At 47.8% G+C, this 16,141-nt stretch overlaps 2 protein-coding genes across 2 annotated transcripts; both read right to left on the bottom strand.

Moving 5' to 3' along the window:
• Window positions 1-265: 265 nt before the first annotated feature.
• LOC115573801 (lysophosphatidic acid receptor 6-like) lies at window positions 266-1,146 on the bottom strand. Its single transcript, XM_030404777.1, has one exon. The coding sequence runs from the start codon at window positions 1,122-1,124 to the stop codon at window positions 273-275; it is 852 nt and encodes a 283-aa protein (XP_030260637.1). The 5' UTR covers window positions 1,125-1,146; the 3' UTR covers window positions 266-272.
• Window positions 1,147-10,605: 9,459 nt separating this feature from the next.
• LOC115572749 (lysophosphatidic acid receptor 4-like) lies at window positions 10,606-12,412 on the bottom strand. The gene has a single exon (XM_030403173.1). It carries the CDS (start codon window positions 12,358-12,360, stop codon window positions 11,497-11,499), a length of 864 nt encoding a protein of 287 aa, XP_030259033.1. The 5' UTR covers window positions 12,361-12,412; the 3' UTR covers window positions 10,606-11,496.
• Window positions 12,413-16,141: the final 3,729 nt, after the last annotated feature.

Here is a 16,141-nt window from a genome sequence, read left to right as displayed (position 1 = left end):
ACTGCTGAAGGACTCTTTCATGAAGCTGTGCTATAACAGCCTGTTAGTATGAATTGAGGATGGCAATAGTTCATTAACAAGCCAAGCTTCTCTCTATCTTGTATTAAATCGCCAACTTTAACAAACACTGACAAGTTTTATAAAATCTGTCGCACTGTCAAACTTCAAGCCAAGTAAGCATCAGACACCTCAGCAGCTAAAAAATAGAGAAAGGGGCATGTGACATGGGAATTTGATGTCTTCTCATGAAAATACTGTGGCACGTCCTTTGTCTACTCTTCTCTTGTTGCAAGATCCACATCCTCTTTTTTCTTCCAGAAGTTATCCAGAGAAAAGTAATACAACAGCGGATCCAGACAGCAGTTCATGGTAGCAAGACATACTAAAGGCCTGATTACAGTTCCCTTAATTGTAAGTAACCCAACATACAAAGGAATGAAACATATGGTGAACATGACCAAGTTCATGACAAAAATCAGCATGACATTCACCTTGTTGCTGACCATTGCAGAGTCAGTGAGATGGCTGTGTAGAGTCCAAGACACCAGAGTGGTGCACACAACATTGACAGCCAGCATGATGAACACTAACACAACATACAAATAAACCCATGCTGGTTTATAAGGAGCCCAACAGGGATGGTAATCAAAACAGACAGGTACAGTGCAGTTTTTCAAAGCTCTTGACATGCTTACGCTTCGTGAAATGTTTATCAGCATCAAAAACAGCCAAACGAGCGCAACAGCTTTCCAGGCGTTGGAAGAAGTGCGAAGATGGCGTGACCTCATAGGATACACCACAGCCAGCAGGCGGTCCACGCAGATGAAGGTGATTAAGATGGCGCTGCTGCTGATGTTTTTGCGAAAGATCACTGTGGTCAAGACACACACCGATGGGCCCAGTGGCCAGGTGCCTGTGGCGTAAAAGTAGACCCTCGTAGGCAAGGAGATGGCGAGCAGCAGGTCTGAGATCGCCAGGTTGACCATGAAGACCACATTTGGGGATTTGAGGCTGTGCCGGCGCAACAATATCCACAGTGATACAGCATTGAGAGGAAGCCCAAGTACCATGATACAGCCAAAGACCGCAGCATAAACTGGCTCTGGTTCCACAGTGTTGTTCATGTCTACCTGATGAGAAAAGAGATGTCTCTGTGTGCTTTAATAATGTAGCCGAGCGCACGATGCAGCAGTTCCTCAATCTTCTCTTTACCAGTGTTAAGTGAGGTCTGACGCGTCAGATTTTAACCGGGTTAAAAAAATGTACCAACAGGAAACATGTCAACTCAGGAACCGTGCTCACTGTCACGTCAGTGAAACTGAAGAGGTTACTTTGAGCCTTGTGCCATTTTAAAATGTATTATCTTGTTGCAACCCAAATAAACATATCCGAATATATATATATATATATATATATATATATATATATATATATGTATGTATATATATATATATATATATATATATATATATATATATATATATATATATGTACACATATGTAAGGTTTAAAATGACACAGGTAGTTTGGAGATGACGCTTTTAATGCACATTTACTTACAGCCATTTGTAAGCAAATTTGTGGTGATATTGTCAATTATACAAGTAGTTCCAACCAAGCAATCTGATTGGTCAACAAGAATTATACAACAAGTAGGTCAGAAATTATAGAACAAGTAGTTCCGACCAAGCAATCTGATTGGTCAACAAGGAATTTAGACCCAGAGTGACCGCACTCAAATCAGCATGACAGCACACCTGACTCATTACTCAAAATATTACTCCGCCAAGTCTGTGGCAACATTCAGTTTACATGACACTCAAGAAAACTGAATTACTGTGTTATGATCGGATCTTTAAGATGAATGTATACACCTTAGTCTGACTAAAGCCGGACCGGATCGGATTTCTCATAGTTGGATTAAAGCACCCTGATTATTTGATTGATAGTCGCATTACTCCTGCATGTATACGTTCCATCAGATCGGATCGGATTTTGCGTTTCGCACAGGCGCGTGATTTCTTTCCCGGGGCCGTGAGCTGGAAGTAGACGGGCGGCGGCGTCTTTCCTCCGAAATCACCGCAAGAAAGAGCGCCATTGTGCATCTAGTTTGTGTAATTATCATGTACACCATATACAAAATGTACAAAGATGTAGCTTTGTCTCGCTTCGTGTACGCCATATTTCTTGAATGCCGAGGCAGCTGGTGACGTAAAGAGGTCAGCCGGAGGTGTCTCTGTTACCACTAGTTGAAATGGGTACAGCGCCACCTAGCGTACCGGGGTATGACATGCTTCGGCCCAATAATCAGATTTTCTCAATGGCGTGTATACTCGGATAATTGCAGTTGTCTGGTTGAGTAGCATAGTCGAACTATGGCTGTAATCCTACTAAGCTGTGCATGTAAACGCACTGATTGTAACTGTCAGAGCTGGAGCAAAAAAATAGAAAGTGCGACTTGAAATTCAAACTTTTTGCAGTAAAATATGCAGAGGAAAACTCGTAGAAGAAGCTGCTAGACGTTTCTCTGTCGACCCCAAGAGAGTGAGAGATTGCCGAAAAAATAAAACTGAGCTTCAGCGTCTGTCCAATGAGGACAGTAACAAGACCAGGCTGCCTGGTAGAGGAAGGAAGAAGGCTATTGAGGAGCTTGAGATAAATATGTGGGAATGGGTTATCAGTAAACAGGCACGACATGAGAGAGTGTCCCGCAAAATGATCAGGGCGATGGAGAAAGAAATGTACGCCACCGTGAGTGACAGCAGAGATGAGGAGTTTGCTGCGAGTGCTGGTTGGATAAATCACTTCCTCCGATGAGAGGAAGGAATTAAACGCCTGTCCCAAATAAACGCCTGGTCCCAAATAAACGCCTGGTCTGTTAAGTGATTGAAACAAATAAACGCCCCGGCTATTATTTGGTATTTTACGTTCACTAATCTGGGACTAGAAAATCCTCTCTGTTGCTAGGTCGTTAGGGGCGGTTCTGAGTGGGGGGGGGGGCGGGCAACAGGGGCCAGTACCCCCGTAACTCTGAGTCTGGACCCCCCTGACAGTGAGTCTGCATCAATAATACAATGACAGGTTTCTTGCAATGATTTTGTTCTGAAGGGAAAGCCAGAAATAAAGTGTCTCAGCAGTTTACTACCCAATCAAAATTGCTGAAATTGTAAACACTGCTTTGTCTGAATGAGGGATGTATCCTTTTTTCCAGGTTGTATGTGCCCCCTAACAAAAAAGCTGGCCCCAACCTGGCCCCCCTAAAAAACTGGTCTAGAACCGCCACTGACGTACAGTAAGGGTTAGATTATTTGCTGTAGTGGTAAACTACGTTCCATTACACATATGAGTCTACTGACGTGACTGATTTTGTTTCAGTTATAAGTCAGACCCCATGTGTTTCCATGGAAATGCGACGCACACTGACACTCGCAAAAACCTTTAAAATTTGAGAGCAAATTGTCCATCAACATGGATATATTTTTATTTAAGCAATATTACCCTCGAGGCTGTGCTTTAACGTCATTTGAGCACGAAAGTGATGCGGTCAGGACCGTCCGCAAGCAGCACTGAAGTGCTCAAATGACGTTAAAGCACACCCTCGAGGGTAATATTGCGATTATACAACTAATACCAACACAAATAAAATGTACAATCAAAATATATCCATGTTGATGGAAATTTTGCTCTCAAATTTTAAAGGTTTTTGCCAGTGTGCGTCGCGTTTCCATGAAAACACATGGGGTCTGACTAATAACTGAAACAAAATCAGTCACGTCAGTAGACTCACATGTGTAATGGAACGTAGTTTACCATTCCAGCAAATAATCCAACCCGTAGTAACGACCTAGCAACAGAAAGGATTTTCTAGTCCCAGATGAGTGAACTCTGAGCTGACGTTAATGTTCTATCGCGGTCTCGAAATTTCCCGAACTAAATCAATACTGCACAGATAAACAGAAAATGCTTATTTTTATTGCCCAAGTTATAACAAAGATGTTGATTTTTTTTTCTTTTGTATTTTTTATAAAATGTTTTCACTGCGGCCACAATAGTGTCTCTCACACTGAAGGGAAAATAAATAATAGCCGGGGCATTTATTTATTTCAATCACTTGAAAGACCGGGCGTTTATTTGGGACCAGGCAGCAATTTGGGACAGGCGTTTAATTCCTTCCTCTCAAAAATCCGGGATGAAAATGTCACAAACTTCGCCAGCTCCTCGGTGAATTCTCCGGCATCCTGCTGGGCAATAGTTGTCTTCTGCAGGTGAAGTTGTTGCGGCGGAGGAAACGATTCAGCCGACCAGCACTCACAGATAACTCCTCATCTCTGCTGTCACTCACGGTGACGGACATTTGTTTTGCCATCGATCATTTTGCGGGACACTCTCTCGTGGCGTGCCCGTTTGCTGATAACGTAAGTTATGACTATAACTATGGATCTATGAGACCGAACGATGACCGTCACCACGGTCTTCACCTTGAATGATACCATCATCTCCCTATCCTCGAGACCATATAACAACAAAGTCATGTGACTGACCTTAAGGAGGCTTGACTCGCCGCCTACAAAAGCATCCAGGTGAGCACGCCTCTCCCTCTTGCCTGGAACGCCTCAGCCCGTTCTGAGCGACAAGAGATGGTGACGGTCATCGTTCGGTCTCATAGATCCATAGTTATAGTCATAACTTACGATCTATTTCGACCTCACTCAGACCGTCACCACGGTCTTCACCTTGGATGACTAGTACCATCAGCGTCGCAAGGAACCGAGGGCTCCACCACTCCTCGTCCAGCAGCCGAGAGCACAGCGGAGCCCAGTGGAGAGGGCGACGCCACGTTGACCCTATAAAATCTGGCAAAGGTACAGGGAGCACTCCAAGAAGCTGCTGCACAGATGTCAGAAAAGGGGACCCCCCGCAGAGCAGCCCAGGAGGTGGCTACACTCCTGGTGGAGTGGGCCACCACGTTTCCCGGGGCCGGGAGGCCCTGCATAGAGTACGCCTCAGAGATAGTATTGGCAACCCAGCGGGACAGACATTGTTTCGACACGGGGAGGCCCAGCTTGTCAGCACGGAAACACACAAACAACTGCGAATGCGAGCGCCTCAGAGATTGAGTACGTGCAATGTAAGTGCTGAGTGCCCGCACAGGGCACAAATTAGGGTCAGGTCGAAAAGCACTGACCTCAATAACCTGATTCACTGTCTGAGGGTTTACGACTTTAGGCAGAAATGCAGGGTTCGGCCAAAGAGACACGCCAGTGTCATCTGCCTTCCACCTCAAACAATCCCCACTCGCAGACAGAGCGTGTAATTCGCCCACTCGTTTAGCTGAACATATAGCCAAGAGGAAAGCTGTTTTGTGGGACAGGAACTTGAGGGTGGACTGATCAAGGGGCTCATACGGGGGTTGAGTCAGGGACCTCAGCACCAACGGGAGGTCCCACGATGGAGCTCTGGGGGACCTGATTGGACGCAGGCGACAGGCCCCTTTAACGAACTGCGACACCAAAGGGTGCCTGCCTACGGTAACCCCACCCACTGCCTCATGAAAGAAAGAAATAGCAGCAGTGTATACTTTAATGGTGCTAGCGGCCCTCCCTGAGTCCAAGAGAGACTGGAGAAAACGGAGGATCAGTTCAATGGGGCACGTAGATGGGTCAACTTGTGCGCGTTGACACCATGTCAGGAAAACACTCCACTTCTGGCTATAATTGGCACGGGTGGAGGGAGCTCGGGCATGTCCTATAGTCCTCAGAACAGCTTCATCTAATCCCTGAGGCCGGGACTGAGGAGGGGCCATGCCCAGAGCTGCAGAAGAGCAGGTCTGGGATGCCAGATCTGGCCCTCCGCCTGTGAGAGGAGGTCCACCCTGCCCGGTAGGGCCCAGGGTTGACCGTGGACAAGGCGAAGGAGCCTGGGGAACCAGTACTTCCTCGGCCACCGAGGGGCTATCAGCAGCACCTTGTAACGGCCCATAGTGACCCTGTGGAGCACCTGGGAAACCAACGGGAGTGGGGGAAAAGCGTACAACAACCCGTCCGGCCACTCGTGAGACAGAGCATCCAGACCCAGAGGGCCCCCCCTGCCCAATAGGGAGAACCACATCCTGCAGTGTGTTGTCTCCGCAGAGGCGAACAGGTCGGCGCAGGCCATGCCAAACTGAGCCCACAGGAGGGCCACCACCTCTGGGTGAAGCCTCCACTCTCCTGGGAGAGGGCCCGTCCTGGACAGGAGGTCTGCCGCCCGGTTCGCAATGCCGGGAATGTAGACTGCCCTGAGTGAAGCTAGATGTTGAGCCGCCCAAAACAGAAGTGTCTGCGCCACCTGGAGGCAACGCAGTGACCTGGTGCCCCCCTGGTGGTTCACATGGAACACCGTGGAGGAACTGTCCGTGCGTACCAGGACATGCCTGCCCTGGATGGAAGGAAGGAGCGCCTTCAACGCCAGGAAAACTGCCCTCAGTTCCAAGACGTTGATGTGCTCCTCCCCCCAAGGGGGTTCCCAGACACCACGCACCATCCTGTGTTCCCACACTGCTCCCCACCCTGTCAGGGAGGCATCTGTGGTTACCACCGTCCTTCTCGAAGGAATATTCCCAAGGGGGACACCCTGGAGAAGGAGCCTCGTGTCCCTCCATGGGCGCAAAGCCCGGAGAAACGTGTGTGTCACCCGAACCTTTGCACGTCTGTGTAATTTCGGGTGGAGGCCGAGAGCATTGAACCATCTCTGCAAAGGCCGAGCCCTGAGGAGACCAAGAGGAACAACGGCCACTGCAGCCGAGATCATGCCCAACAGCCTCTGGAACTGGACCAACTCCAGCCTCTTGCCGAGGCGAAAATGGGACAGAAGGGCCAGGATGTTCCCCACCCTCTGAGAGGTGAGTGACACGGACATTGCGACAGAGTCCAGGCGCAGCCCGACAAAGACCGCCTGCTGACCTGGCTCCAGGTTGGATTTCGTCCAGTTCACTTTGAGCCCCAGGGACTGGATGTGGGAGAGAACCAAACCCGTATCCCGTAGAACTTGGTCGTGGGATGGGGCACAGATCAGCCAGTCGTCCAAATACGGGAGGATTTTCATACCCGACAGCTGGAGAGGGCGCAGAGCTGCTCCAATCACCCTGGTAAAGACCCTTGGTGAGAGGGAAAGGCCAAATGGGAGGACCTTGAACTGGTAGGCCCGTCCCTGGAAGGCAAAGCGGAGAAAAGGTCTGTGGTCTGGGCAGATGGGCACGTGGAAATAAGCGTCCCTTAGATCCACTGATGTGAACCAATCCCCCTTTTCCACAGCCTCCAAGATCTGACTCGTGGTCAGCATCTTGAAGGGCAAAACCTTTATGAAAGCATTTAAGCGTCTGAGGTCCAAGATGGGGCGTAGGCCTCCATCTTTTTTTGACACGAGGAAGTACAGAGAGTAAAAGCCAGCGAGCTGTTCGCTTGGCTCTACCCTCATAATTGCATCCTTCTGTAGAAGGGTCGCAATTTCCCCTGCTAAAATTTTCTCCTGGACTGGGTCCCTGACCGTGGTCATACGGACCCCGGAGAAAGGGGGGGGGTCGCCGCCGAAACTGGATCCTGTACCCTGTGGATACTGTAGCCAGCACCCAGGGGTCCAAAACCCTTTCCACCCAGCTGTCCAGGCAAAGCTGGGAGGAAACTGCGGCGGCCGACCCCCCACCCCTATGGGGCCCCAGCCTGTCGTCCCGTACCCCTGGGGGGGCGTCTCCTGTGGGACCCCTCTTTACTGGGAGGACGGGGCTGAAACCGCTGCTGCCGGCGTGACGGCGGTTGTGTATTACCAGAGGCCGGGAAACCAGCATGCTGCCGCCACGGCTCCTGGCGAGCGCCAGGGGGATGGTTTGAATGCTGGGGACCCCTAGAACCATACCTGGGAGCCGTGGTTCTGCTAAAGGTGCGCCGCACACAATCTCTAGTGCGGCGAGACTGTTCAGCTTTGTCCAACACGCCCTGAGCATCAGGATGAAAAACGCGTGCAGGCACAATTGGCATGTTTGTGAGCTCCTTCCTAATGTTCTCTGGAAGGGATGTCTGCGCCAACCAAATCTGCCTCCTGGACATCATGGCAGATGACATCACTACACCAACATCCCTTGTAAGTTGGGAGTGAGTGACAAGAGCGGAGTCTATCAGGCTCATAGTGTCCTGATCCTCTGGGTTAGCCGTCCTCCTGAGGGCTGCCAACAAAATGGCGAGCGCATTACCGGAGCGGGCAGCCCGGGTGGCAGCATTGTAAGAACGACACACCAGGCGGTCGGTCTTTTCGCATTCCTTTACAGGACAGCGAGGGTTAGCGGTCACCCGTTCTGGGCCTAGAGACGTAAGGGCCGCCATCTCCCTCTCAACCGGGGGCATGTCCCCCATGCCGGTGTCAGGAGCGTACATGACCTTCGTCAGCCTCCGGCATCCAGCGTTGAATTGAGGTGCACCACTCGGGGCATTCCAAGATTTTCTGAGCATGTGCAAATAATCTGCTGCCACAGGAACAGATATGGGGTGCTGAGAGTGGGAAATACCAGCCCACACACCGTCCATCGGAGCAGGTGCCACAACTGGGATGTTGAGTCCCACAATCTTCGCCGCACTCATAATTTTGGAAATTATGTCGATGGCAGAAGACTCGCCCCCGCCAGCTGGGCTGAGGTTAGACATCCCCTCAACCGCAGAGGACCTGAGCTGCTCGTCTGAACCAGCAATGTCAGACTGTTCGCCGCTCCCAAAAGGTGAGTCCCGTGCATACAGGGAGATGACGTCCGGAGTATCACCTCCATCTCCCTGACCAGAGGGCAACTCATCAGGGGAGGGCTCCTTCAAGTGCTCCTCCCCCGGCGTGCCTGTCATGGCGGGCCACTGGGCCTCCACTCTGCCCAATCTCTCTGACAGACCACGTATGGCAGCCAGGTTTTGCAATTGGGTGTCTCCATGGGCACCCTGGCCACCCGGAGCATCCACAGGGTCATCAGGGGGCTGGACCGCCTGCTTCTCACCAGAGCCACGCCTTCTCTTACGGTTAGGGGTGCGTTCATGTTTGCGCTTCCGAGAGCGTGTCTTAGGAGCATGCACGCCCTCCTCACTGAACTGGGAAGGGTCAGGTTGCGCAGCCCCTGCACAAACAGACAGTTCCAGTCGTTTGGCCCTGCAAGCCCGTTCTTCCCTGGGCAGCTCGACTGCCGCTGCACAGGGGTTGGCAACATCCTCCAACACATGGGCAATGCCCAAACAGGAGGGGCACTCCCGATGGCCATCACGGGGGTCCATAACTCCCAGGCAAAAGCGGCAGGCATGAGAGGCCATTCCTCTATGTAGCCAACAGCTACGAATAGCTGGTCAAAGGGAAACAAAAAACCAGGCTGCACACAACCAGTGAAAGAAAAACAACCCACCTACTGCAAAAAGCAGGGATTTAGGGCGAATGAAAAATTCTGCTACTGCAGCTTTAAGTTTGACAGAAAGAGACCCAAAAACGGGAGAAAAATAAACGAGCAGCCTACTGCGCACAGAGGCAAGGGGGCTGCCTATTAACTCAATTACCAATAAGCCGGTTGGGAAGAAAGCAACCCCACGACCAACTTAAGCTCACCAGCCCCACTCATTGTGCGCGAACGCACGAGGGGGGGGACACAAGCTCCCACCCACTGCGGACAGCGGGTTAAACGGGGAAATCAACACTAATACAAACAAAGGGGGAAGCGGCTTCAAGGTGAAGACCGTGGTGACGGTCTGAGTGAGGTCGAAATAGATCTAATTCCCGCATGTATATCTCAGGCTCCTCGCTAGCCTTCTTCCTCCCTCCACCAGGCAGCCTGGCCCTGTTGATGTCCTCCTCGGACAGCTCCGTTTTGTTTTATCGCCAATCTCTCACTCTCTTGAGGTCGACAGAGAAACGTCTAGCGGCTGCTTCTCCCGACTTTTCCTCTGCATATTTTACGGCAGAAAGTTTGAATTTCAAGCTGTACTTTTTCTTTTTTTTTTGCTCCAGCTCTGACAGTTACTATCTTGCCATGGAGATGGATACACTATTGCCACAGACTTGGCGGAGTAATATTTTGAGTAATGAGTCAGGCGTACTGTCATGCTGATTTGAGCATATTACCCTCAAGGGTAATATTGCTTAATTACAATTTATGTCAGAGGAGTTTTTTTCATATGTGAATTGTTTGAGTGCAAAGCATTAGTTAAACATAGTTGATTTTGTTAAAGAATCCCTTAACCTTCATATGTATAGTGTTGAATATGTAATGTGACCTTTTTCAAAGGGAAATGCTCATAGCCTCCACTGACATTGGAAGGTTGATAGAAATATATTTTCTGCATAGCCACCTTTTATGTCAGGATGTGGTTGAGAATCTCATCACCCCCATAACAAAAAACTACATGGTGATATTGAATGTGATACTGGAGACACATGAAACAGTGTGTCACCTCTGTTTCTTTTGTAAATGTTTCTCCTGTCTGACTCCTTCTTCTTCTTGTCTCTGTGCATTGATGAAAAAAAGCAAAGCAACTGCAGACGCATAAAGCTTACAAAAATGTCAACTCTCATGGATGAGTCTTTGCATAATTCGTGTTTTTATTTTGTGTTCACTCACAAGTTTCAACTTTATATGAAAACACACAGCATCTGAAACTTGTTACATTTTGTATGCTGCTGAACTTACGTTATAATACAGTTAACACAAGTAATTTAATCCAAACCATGAAGCTAACTAAATAGTTTTTGGTGTTTAAACCCAACTGATCTCTTCCTAAACCCAACCAAGGAGTTTTGAGGACTAAATCGAATTGCAACCATTTCTTTAACATTCCTAACGATGATATGTACCTAACTTTGGTTATTCTGTGTCCCACTGTTTCCAGTCTTTGTTTGAAACTAGCTTATCATCCTGCCATCAAAGCTGAAGCTTTATAAGTATTGTACAGACATGTAAATTAGTGTCCCTCTTCCCATATACATTTAGACAAGGAAGCCAACAAGTGTATTTCCTATAATTCCGAGTTATTTCCATGTTTTTACACTTTGGTCTAAACTTCAAATGGAGCTGTTTCCTGTCTTTGTGCTGAGCTAACCCTCGCTGCCTCAAGACTGTATTCATATTTACCTTAAAGACCTGAGAATGGTATCAATCTTCCTATTTAATTCTTAGCAAGTAAGCAAATTCACAGAATGTCAAACAACTTCTTTAATCGTCATCATTTCTCCTGATACTGCTGAAGGACTCTTTCATGAAGCTGTGCTATAACAGCCTGTAAGTATGAATTGAGGATGGTAATAGTTCATTAACAAGCCAAGCTTCTCTCTATCTTGTAATAAATCGCCAACTTTAACAAACACTGACAAGTTTTATAAAATCTGTCACACAGTCAAACTTCAAGCCAAGTAAGCATCGGACACCTCAGCAGCTAAAAAATAGAGAAAGGGGCATGTGACATGGGAATTTGATGCCTTCTTATGAAAATACTGTGGCACGTCCTTTGTCTACTCTTCTCTTGTTGCAAGATCCACATCCTCTTTTTTCTTCCAGAAGTTATCCAGAGAAAAGTAATACAACAGTGGATCCAGACAGCAGTTCATGGTAGCAAGACATACTAAAGGCCTGATTACAGTTCCCGTAATTGTAAGCAACCCAACATACAAAGGAATGAAACATATGGTGAACATGACCAAGTTCATGACAAAAATCAGCATGACATTCACCTTGTTGCTGACCATTGCAGAGTCAGTGAGATGGCTGCGTAGAGTCCAAGACACCAGAGTGGTGCACACAATATTGACAGCCAGCAAGATGAACACTAACACAACATAAAAATAAACCCATGCTGGTTTATAAGGAGTCCAACAGCGATGATAATCAAAACAGACAGGTACAGTGCAGTTTTTTAAAGCTCTTGACATGCTTACGCTTCGTGAAATGTTCATCAGCATCAAAAACAGCCAAACGAGCGCAACAGCTTTCCAGGCGTTGGAAGAAGTTCGAAGATGGCGTGACCTCAAAGGATACACCACAGCCAGCATGCGGTCCACGCAGATGAAGGTGATTAAGATGGCGCTGCAGTTGATGTTTTTGCGATAGATCACTGTGGTCAAGATGCATACCGGTGGGCCCAGTGACCAGGTGCCTGTGGCGTAAAAGTAGACCCTCATGGGCAAGGAGACGGCGAGCAGCAGGTCTGAGATTGCCAGGTTGACCATGAAGACCACATTTGGGGATTTGAGGCTGTGCCGGCGCAACAATATCCACAGTGATACAGCATTGAGAGGAAGCCCAAGTACCATGATACAGCCGAAGACCACAGCATAAACTGGCTCTGGCTGCAGTCCTCCTTCCACAGTGTTGTTCATGTCTACCTGATGAAATTGTCTCTGTGTGCTCTAATAATGCAGCCGAGCACACGATGCAGCAGTTCCTCGATCTTCTCTTTACCAGTGTTAAGTGAGGTCTGACGTTGAACATGTCAGATTTTAACTGGGTTAAAAAAATGGATCAACAGGAAACATGTCAACTCAGGAACTGTGGTCACTTTGATGTCAGTGAAACTGAAGAGGTTACACTGAGCCTTGTGCCATTTTAAAATGTATCATCTTGTTGCAACCCAAATAAACATATACGTATATACATATATATATATATATATATATATATATATATATATATATATATATATATATATATATATATATATATGTAAGGTTTTAAAATGACACAGGTGGTTTGGAAATGACGCTTTTAATGCATATATATATATATATATATATATATACATATACATATATATATATATATATATAAAGATACATACATATATATAAAGATACACACATAAATATATAGATATATAGATAGATAGATAGAAATAGATAGAATTACTTTAATGATCCCAGAATGGGAAATTATTTTGTTACAGCAGTGGTGGGTCCGCAAATAAAACATTTCATATGTAACATAAATAGAATCCAATATATACATAGTGTATATATACAGTGCACAGTGTGCTATAAACAATAAACAATAATAATATATACAACAAAACAAAATATGCTAAATATACTATAACAATAATAATATATACACCAAAACAGTAGAGAGACCAGAGTTCTCTGTCAGGCAGAGGTGAGAGAGTTGTACAAAGTGATGGATTGTGGCAGGAAAGATTTCCTGTATCTGTTGCTACGACAGCGAAGCTGAAGCAGCCTTCCGGAGAAGGTGCTCCGCTGTCTGACCAGTGTGAGTTGGAGAGGGTGGAGAGGATTATCCATGATGGATAACAGTTTTTTCAGTGTCCTCCTCTCCACCACAGCCTCCAGAGTGTCCTGTTTGCAGCCAATCACAGAGCCAGCCTTCCTGATCAGTTTGTTGAGTCTGTTGGTGTCGCTGGCTCCAATGCTGCTTCCCCAACAAACCACAGCAAAGAAAAGTACACTGGCCACCACAGACTGATAAAAGATCTCCAACATCTTGCTGCACACGTTGAAGGATCTCAGCTTCCTCAGGAAGTAAAGTCTGCTCATCCCCTTCTTGTAAACAGCTTCAGTGTTAGATCTCCAGTCCAGTCTGTGGTTGATGGTAACACCCAGGTACTTGTAATCCTCGACCGCCTCCACATCCTTTCCCAGAATGCACAGAGGTTGGAAAGCCGTCTTCCTCTTCTTCCTGAAATCTATCACCATCTCTCTGGTCTTGCTGATGTTCAGCCGCAGGTGATTCTGTCCAGTCCACTCCACAAAGTTGTCTACCAGTGCCCTGTACTCCTCCTCCTGTCCCTCACTTATACACCCAACAACAGCCGAGTCGTCAGAACTTGCAGAGGGTCTAGCAGGGCTCTCACCTGCGGCCTCAGGTTGGCCAAGACCAGTCTCTCCAGCACCTTCATGACGTAAGATGTGAGGGCCACTGGTCGATAGTCATTGAGGTCTGATGGTGTCGACTTCTTTGGAACAGGAACCAGGCAGGAAGTCTTCCAAAGCACTGGTATTCTCTCCTGACCCAGGCTCAGGTTGTAGAGGTGTTGTAGGACAGGAGACAGCTGGCTGGCACATGTCTTCAGGATCCTGGGGCTGATACCGTCAGGGCCTGCAGCCTTCTGCTGGTGGGGTCTCTCCAGCTGTCTCCTAACCTGGCATGCAGTCACAGTCATGCGGGGGAGGCTGCCTGTGTCTTCAGTGGAGGACGAGGAGGTGGAGCGGGAGGTGAAGGTGGAGGAGGAGGAGGTGGAGGAGGAGGGGGAGGAGAGGTGCTGCACAGGAGAGCTCACAGCAGGGGAGTGAGGTGGGGGGGGAGGAAGCATTTGGGGCAGTGAGGGTGTGTCGGGGTCTGGAGGTGTCAGGGAGACGACAGAAGGCTGTGAGCTGAACCTATTGAAGAATCTGTTCAGCTCGTTTGCCCTCTCCAGGCTGCCCGATGACTGTCTGCCGCTCACCTTACACCCAGTGATCTGCTTCATACCAGTCCACACATCCCTCACATTGTTCTGCTGGAGTTTGGCCTCCAGCTTCCTCCTGTAGGCGTCTTTACAGGCCCTCGGCATATCCCTGAGTTCATGCTGCACTCTCCTCAGTTCTTCCCTGTCTCCAGACCTGAACGCCCTCTTCTTCTTGTTAAGAAGAGCTTTCAGGTCATTGGTGATCCACGGCTTATTATTAGGGAAGCAGCGTACAGTCCAGGTTGGCATAGTGGTGTGTTCACAGAACCTGATGTATTCTGTGATGCAGTCGGTCATGCTGTCGAGATCCTCTCCATGTGGCTCAACAAGTGCATCCCAGTCTGTCGACTCAAAGCAGTCCTGTAGTGCGTCAGCAGCCTCCTGAGTCCACCTCCTCATGCTCCTAGTGTGGACAGGCTGCCGCTGAACAAGGGGGATATACTTAGGGGTCAGCAGAACCAGGTTGTGGTCAGATCTTCCAAGAGGGGGGAGGGCTGTGGGACTGTATGCATCCTTAGCATTTGCATACAACAGATCTAGTGTGTTACAGTCTCTGGTGGGGCAGTCAACATACTGGTGAAATGTTGGGAGGGTTTTGTCCAGTGAGACGTGATTAAAATCCCCAGTGATGACAATAAATGCGTTAGGATGCTGCATCTGTATCTGGGCAACAGCGGAGTGGATGACGTCACAGGCCAGCGCTGCATCAGCTGAAGGAGGAACGTACACACCGATAATGATGGCGGACGTGAGGTTCTTCAGGACCTCAGGCCTGGTTCCGGGCAGCAGTGCAGGTTTACACAGCGCAATCAGCTGGTCGCGTGTGTAAACAATGCGCTCAATGATGCGCTCCTGACCCTCCGTTGCTAGGGTTAGCAAAACCATCACAAAAAAGTGCCGTAAAAGTTTAAAAATATTTAATATATACATAAGGTTTTAAAATGACACAGGTAGTTTGGAGATGGCACTTTTAATGCATATTTACATACAGCCATTTGTAAGCAAATTTGTGGTGATATTGTCAATTATACAAGTAGTTCCAACCAAGCAATCTGATTGGTCAACAAAAATTATACAACAAGTAGTTCCGACCAAGCAATCTGATTGGTCAACAAGAAATTTAGACCCAGAGTGACCACGCTCAAATCAGCATGACTGGGATATCAGCAAACGGGCACGACATGAGAGGGTATCCTGCAAAATGATCAGGGCGATGGAGAAACAAATGTACGCCACCGTGAGTGACAACAGAGATGAGGAGTTTGCCGCGAGTGCTGGTTGGATAAATCGTTTCCTCCGATGAGAGGAAGGAATTAAACGCCTGTCCCAAATAAACGCCTGGTCCCAAATAAACGCCTGGTCTGTTAAGTGATTGAAACAAATAAACGCCCCGGCTATTATTTGGTATTTTACGGTAGTTCGGGAAATTCCGAGACCGCGATAAAACTTTAATGTCAGCTCAGTGATGCGCCGAGGTCCTGACCGCATCACTGTCGTGCTCAAATGACGTTAAAGCACACCCTCTCGGGTAATATTGCTTAATAACAATTTATGTTAGAGGAGTTTTTTTCATATTTGTATTGTTTGAGTGCAAAGCACAAGTTAAACATAGTTGATTTTTTTAAAGAATCCCTTGACCTTCATATGTTTAGTGTTGACGAACAGACAAGAGCTGCAAGCTGTGTGTGTGCCTGTCCCTCGTC

This window comes from Sparus aurata, chromosome 2 (genome assembly GCF_900880675.1).
Source record: "Sparus aurata chromosome 2, fSpaAur1.1, whole genome shotgun sequence".
Taxonomy (NCBI): Eukaryota; Metazoa; Chordata; class Actinopteri; order Spariformes; family Sparidae; genus Sparus; species Sparus aurata.
This window is presented reverse-complemented; position numbering and strand designations above follow the sequence as displayed.